Consider the following 6,584-nt stretch of genomic DNA (forward strand, 5'->3'; position numbering starts at 1 on the left):
CTAGTGCAGAAACTCAGGAGTGGCAGGGGCAGTGGGGGTTGGGAGGAATTAAAATTCATGCTCAGGTGTATAAACTGCAACGGTTTCAAACTACTAAATTCACATGTAACCCAGATTTTAAAAGGTGTTCAAGTGACTGATACTTGTCATACACTAAATAAATGTCATACAACAAATAAGTATTTGCTAAAAAAAAGTGTGTCAACAGGGGAAATAAAAGATATTAAGGTTATTTTCTGCATCTGAAACATAAGAGGACAAACAAGGCCATTCAGTAATTTTGCTCTTATGAATAACAGTAATAATCTTTTTAAATAGAGACTTGCCAAATAAGATAAATACATTGTCATTAACTAAACTGAATAGGATGGAAATACAAATATTTTACAGTGTATTTTCATTCACCAAATATTAAAAGGAATCCCATTCAAAATAATGTGTAAAAAAATATAATGAAAGCTGCAAAAAAATAAAATAAATATATGTATTCTAATATTCAAGACAAGTTTTACATCCAAAATTTAAAATGACAACTCTATTTGGTTGATCAATGACTAGCTTACCACTTCAAAAAAATAATATTTAATCTGGAATTGCATATTCTTTCCCAAAGTAGGTTGCCTCCTTAGATTTCTGGGAATTTTATGAATGAATTTCAGAGGTCATTAATAATGTGAGTACTCTGAAAGTAGTTACTTATAATATGAATATTTTATTTAACACTTCTCTAGCTCTAGAAGTGAAACAGATCCTGAATTTCAAATATCTCTCAAATTTATCTTATTAGTTAAATTAGCTAAGTTTCCAGTTTCGATACACTAAGGGCATTTTTTTCTAATATAGAGATAACTTGTATTATCTCTTCATAATCAAAGTAAGAATCATTTTCATGTCTACATCTTTCTAGAGAAATAAGAAAGACCAAAACCAAGAAAGATTTTCAAAATTCACAAACTTAACTGTGCAGAACATTCATACTTCTATCTTCTCTAACAAAAAACACTAAAAGAAAGCCAAAAGTTCATTTTACCTCATCTTCTGACAGGCTTGGAAATCTACATTGAGATGAATTAAACGGTTTAAAATCTAAAAAGTTGTTGACAAAGGTCACAATGATAAGGAGTAAAATGTAAAGAATGGTGCTAAAATACTTAATTACACAATATATATTAGAGAGGTGTCAATTTTATAGAAGCAATAAAAGATGGTGGCTTTTCTAACCATTAATCTTTTTATTGTGTAACAAGTAATACTTTGATATAATTAAGACAGGTTTTTAACTACCAATTCAGTGGACAGACACTTCATTTGCTTCTCTGTTGAAATTGTTTTCTCAAGAATCCAGCACTACTTTTAAAAGCAGTCTAACTCTAAGAATCTATGTGCTGTGGTTTATCACTCAACCTCCAAGTTACCAGAATATACAAATACTAAGCCAACCTTCCAGTTAAGCTTGCACCTGTGCAAGAGGTCCCTTCCACTTCTCCAGTCAAAATAAAGTCCAGAAAATTGTTTAGTTTCCAATTACTGTAGTGACTGAATTACCAAAATAAATAAATACAATTTAAGCTGGTCTGTTTCCATCACAGGATTTCAAGGCTACTCTCCCTGACGCTACAGGCAGGTTTTTTACTTGTGTCTGGCCAAAGGAAAAACGTTTGCCAAACAATATTCCTGCTGCCATCCCAGCTGGCTTTTCATTTGTACAAATCGCTCTCTAGTCATTGCCTTTTCACTTTACAAATGTCACTGAGAATTGTGCCCACCACAGCCCCACCCCACCCCCAATCTCCAGTGCAGGTTCAGATGGTGGTATTTGGTAGAGTTCTTGAACTCCAAGTAGCCCGCTCCGGAAGCGCACTGCAAAACGCATCCCGGATGCTTTCCCAAATCTATTCCCTCATGCTTTCATTTCAGAAAATCACTCTATTTATTCACCCTGAGAAAGTGGACTCAGCCCTGGATTTCGCACTCAAGAAGGAAACACAACCATTCCCTCTCTGTCTTCCCCTCCCTCCCCACCTCCTTCCCTCCCTCCACATTCACCTTGTCCTAATCTTCAACCCTAAGAGCAGCACTCAGACACCCAAACTTTCTAATTCCTTCCACCCTTCCCTGTCCCAAACACCGGACAATCACATTGGAGATAAATGACGCTGGGAAATCTGGGTTTCCATCTGTCAAGGAGTCCCCTTTCCCCACAGCTGCTTTCCTGATCTCCTGCCCCCTCGAAGGGCTCTGGAGGTACCTTCATCACTTCTCCCCTACCCCTTAGAAAACCACCCTAACTGGAGCGCTGCAGCCGCACCAATAGCAGGTGATACAGACGGTGCGAGGCAACGCCTTGTGATGCCATCCTGCCCTCTGCAGGGACACCACTGAAGGCCACGTGAAATGACCCCCAGGAGTCCTGCGAAAGCGAAGGGGTGGAGGAGGGTCTATGTGCCCTGCCCTGTGCCCCAGTCTCTCCTACCCTGTCCTCCGCAACAGAGGAGTCCCCGGGCATCAGGGAGCGGACTGGGGCGAGAAGGCAAGATCAAAAAAGTTCAGGAAGTAGACGCCTGGGAGCTGGGTGCTACTGAGTTCTAGAAAGGGGGAGTGAGACGGAAGTATCCAAAGAGGAGAAACGTAAATCGCGTCTACTGCCTAAGGGAGTTGTGCTGGGAGAGCCGCTCACTCTAAGGTGTTAACCAGCTCCTGCCCCGGACACCCCTTCGGGGGATCCAGCGGGCCTCGATCCGGAGGTGGGGGAGGGGTGCTGAGAAACGCGGGGGTTGCGAACTTACGGAAGAAAATGTACTCGGTGTAGCTGCTCCAGATCTTGTCGTCGCGGTACTGGTTGACGAAGGCGGCGGTGCCCGAGGAGTTACACGCCACCATGTGGAAGCCGGCCTCTGACAGGCGATCGAAGGCCTGCTCCAAGTAGGTGAACTTGAGGTAGAAGCGGGAAGTGTACTTCTCCGGCTGCCGGTCGGGGTCGCGGCTCTCGTTGAGCGTGTCCCCGAAGACCTCCTTGGCCAGCGCGATGCGCCCACACACCATGATGCGCGCCACGCGCCGGAACTTGGCGTCGGCCTGGTTGTCGCGCACGGTGGTGTAGGAGCCCCGGTAGCCCAGCGTGAGGAAGCCCGAGCGCTTGTCCGGCGCTCCGCCGCCGCCGCCACCGCCACCACCGTGCGCTCCCGGGCCCGAGGGCAAGGCGGCCGCCGCCCCGCGCAGCAGCAACGCGTCGCTGCTGCCCTGCGAGATGTTGTCCTCCAGGTCGCTCTGGCAGCCCTCGTCGTTGAGCGAGTTCTGCTTGGTGACCTTGGGCGACAGCAGCTTGACCAAGTCGGTGAGCTGGAAATACTCGGCCTCGCGCAGGAGTCGCTCCTTCTCGGGGAAGTGCTCCGGCAGCGCGAGCTGCTTGTCCCGCAGATAATCAAGCACGTACCTGAAGAGGAAGCCGTCCCGGTCGATGAAGAAGCGCGCCCGGCTGTCCCTGGGCAGCTCGCCCCGGCGCCGGGCGCCGCCCCGGGGACTAGAGGGTGAGAACATGCTGGCCAAAGTACTGTCCGGGACGCTGAGCAGCGTCGAGTGCTTGGTCACATAGACTTGGCCGCCTACGTTCAGCTCCACTACTTCGGGGAAGGGCGAGGGTGCGCAGGGCCCCGGGGCGGCAGCGGCCGACGCGCCGGGCGAGCTGGACGAGGAGACCATCTCGCTAATGGGAAGGATGGTGCTGCCGCCGCTGCCCGTGTCCTTCAGAGCCATAGTCCCCCGGCCGCCGGCCCAGTGACCCGAGGAGCAGCACTTTCTCGTTCTCCGAGCCTGTGTCCCAAGCCCTCCGCGTGCTCCTTGGCGCTCTGCGCCCTCGGGCGGGGCGGCGCGTTCCTCCGGCCGGGACGGCCCCACTTAGGGCTCGGGGCAGCGGCGGCGTCGGCGGCTCCCGAGCTCCATCGGAGGAGAGACGCGCGGGAGAGGAGCTCCGCGGGTGCGGCGGCGGCAGTGGAGAAGCAAGAAGGAGCGGCTGCTCCTTTGGGGAGAGGGCGGGGAAGTGTGAGAGAGACTTGCGAGAGGCTCTAGGGCTGCTGCTCGACTCTACGCGGGGAGGGCGGGAGGAGTGGCCGAAGCAAAGAAAACTCGCCGCCCCGGCGGCTAGCGAGCGCGCAGCGAGGCCCGAGAGCCGACGGTGGCGCTAACTACTCCTCGCAGCCCGGGAGGAGGCACTGACGTCAAGCCCCGGACTGGGACCCGAGCCTCAGCTGTCATTTAAAGAGATAGGCTCCCGGACTCCGACGCTAGGGGGCGGGGCCGAGGGCCGAGCAAGCTAGAGGTGCAGCTCTGCGGTCGGCCGGGAGAGGCGGGGAGAGGCGGGGAGAGGCGGGCAGGGAGCGCCTAAAACAAGCGCGAGAAAAAAGGACAGCGCTCTCCTTAGTTTATTTCGCTCTCTCTTCGGGTCAGTGCCCAACCTTTTCCTCCCTACCTTCCTTCTTCTCTTCCTTCCTTCCTTGCCTCCCTCCCCAGTAAAACTAGTTTTTTACATTCTCATTAAGGTAAGGAGTGGAGGAGCAGAGAGGGGAGAATAGGTTTTGATTAAAGCAAAGATGCCAGGCTCCTAATCTGAAATCGTCACAGATGTTGGCCTGCGAGCAGTGATTGCAAAAAGATTACGTGAGGGTGGGAAGGTGAATCTCTTGTAGTGGCTTTATGATACAGTTTAAGTGAAGGGCTAAATGCCCGTACCTCTCTTACAATCAAATTTCACGGCTGCGTGCACTGAATATTCTTGAATAATTTTTAAAACTCTGAAATCTGGTTTCGGTTCACAATAATAAAGGAGTGTATGTAACGACTGTTTCCTTCTGACATTTTTACAATATTTGATTTTATAGTAGCTGCCCAATAAATGTTTATAGAGGGAGAGATGGAGTCCGAGAGGAAACTTACTCCATTTGTTCATTCTAATGCCCATCAGTCTCTTCATTAATCTCTCCATTTCCCTTTCAACTCCATCAAGCAAGAGAAGTGGCTGATATTTTTATTAATCTTCTAACCCCAAGAGAAAGGTCACTTATAAAAATTATATTTATTTAAGCTCACCTTAATTTCCATGTTTACATAGTACAGGTACAGTCTGCAAAATGAGCATTACTTGTAATAAAGACTGAAAATAGGAAAGCAAATGAGAAATCTTTCTTTTACCCTGGGGCATACTTTTGTGTTCAGAAACATAAAGAATCATTGATTTATGAAGTACAAAAGAGAAAAGAGTGTATTGTGACACATAGTTTGCTTCAATTATCATAACAATATTACAGATGAACTTTATTCATTAGCAGTTAATATACAGATTTAAATTTTTTTAAAAAAAGTTAAATGTCTATTAACAACTTTTTTTCAAACCACCCAAAAAAGTATCAAATTTCAAATACGGTTATAAATTAATATATTATTTTTTGGAGCATTATGAACAATGTTTAAGTCATTGATTCTTATAAGCCACACCCGTAGACGATGTTATGCCAATTTTGAAGTTTGATTACATGAAGCAAAGAGAGCCTAATTGACCAATGAAAGAAAACAATATATTTGCCAAAGGACTGAGACTTAAAACAGGGGTTTCCAACTATTGTGTCCTGCCAAATGTATAAACTGATTGATCAAATTAACAAATTTAGTTAATTTTAGCCTTCATTTAAAAGTAACAACCAAGCATTAAAAGAATAGAAAAAATACACTATTTTCTGCCTCATTAGAAGAATTAGAAAGTATTGGGGATTTAATGTAATTGTTCCTGGATAAATGAATTAATAGATTCTTTATAACCTTCATAGATTAATAAATAATACTGCCTCAAACCACTACTAATGAAGCCCATTTATCATGAGGTAAATGTCCCTAATGATAAGTATGGGGCATATTGTAGAATTGTAATGAAGTGAATATATGATAAATATGCATATGAATATGAAATTTCTAATATCAGGTTGAAATCCATCTTTTGAATTAAAAAAATTATATTTATAAGACAAAATGATCAAAATTTATACTGTAATTGAATCATCTCAAAAATTCACAATGAATTATATTATTTGATATAATGCTTTTTAAAATGATTCCTTCAACATTGATTAAACATTTTTTCTTAATCTCTTCCCTCTTCATACTCCTGTTACTCTCCTGTCTGCCAATTATACCCTCCAACCAAACTGAGACTGAACAAATTGCAAATCTACAATGTTTCTATATTTCCTCTTTCTTCTGCTAGGAATGCCCTTCCTCTTCCACCAGATCCTTAACCCATTCTTCCTGCTTACTGATTTCCTCCAGCTATCAGCTCAAATAGCACTTTCTCTGGAAATCTTTACATTCATTCACCCAACCCAGTGAAGTTTCCTCCTACGATGTTTCCATAAGACCCTGTGTTTACACACAGGCAAGGTTTATCACATTGATGTGTAACTGTGTTCCGCCAGATTGTAAAAATGGCATGCGACCATATGCATTATTATATCTCATAGAGGTAAACTGTAGAGGTAGCCCATAAAAAGGTAGCCAATTTATATTTGTTGAAAGCTCACTGAATAGAGCTGTATTAATAT

At 45.0% G+C, this 6,584-nt stretch overlaps 1 protein-coding gene across 1 annotated transcript in view; it reads right to left on the bottom strand.

Annotated features, from left to right (window-relative positions):
• KCTD8 (potassium channel tetramerization domain containing 8) overlaps positions 1–4,132 on the bottom strand; it is a 259,058-nt gene extending 254,926 nt beyond the window's left edge. Inside the window, exon 1 of the mRNA XM_012441162.2 lies at positions 2,787–4,132. Within this exon, the coding sequence (XP_012296585.2) occupies positions 2,787–3,753 (967 nt within the window). The 5' untranslated portion in view covers positions 3,754–4,132. The remainder of the gene's footprint in view (positions 1–2,786) is intronic.
• Positions 4,133–6,584: the final 2,452 nt, after the last annotated feature.

The sequence above is a fragment of the Aotus nancymaae genome, unplaced genomic scaffold, assembly GCF_030222135.1.
Source record: "Aotus nancymaae isolate 86718 unplaced genomic scaffold, 86718_ANA_hifiasm-v0.15.2.pri h1tg000006l, whole genome shotgun sequence".
NCBI lineage: Eukaryota > Metazoa > Chordata > Mammalia > Primates > Aotidae > Aotus > Aotus nancymaae.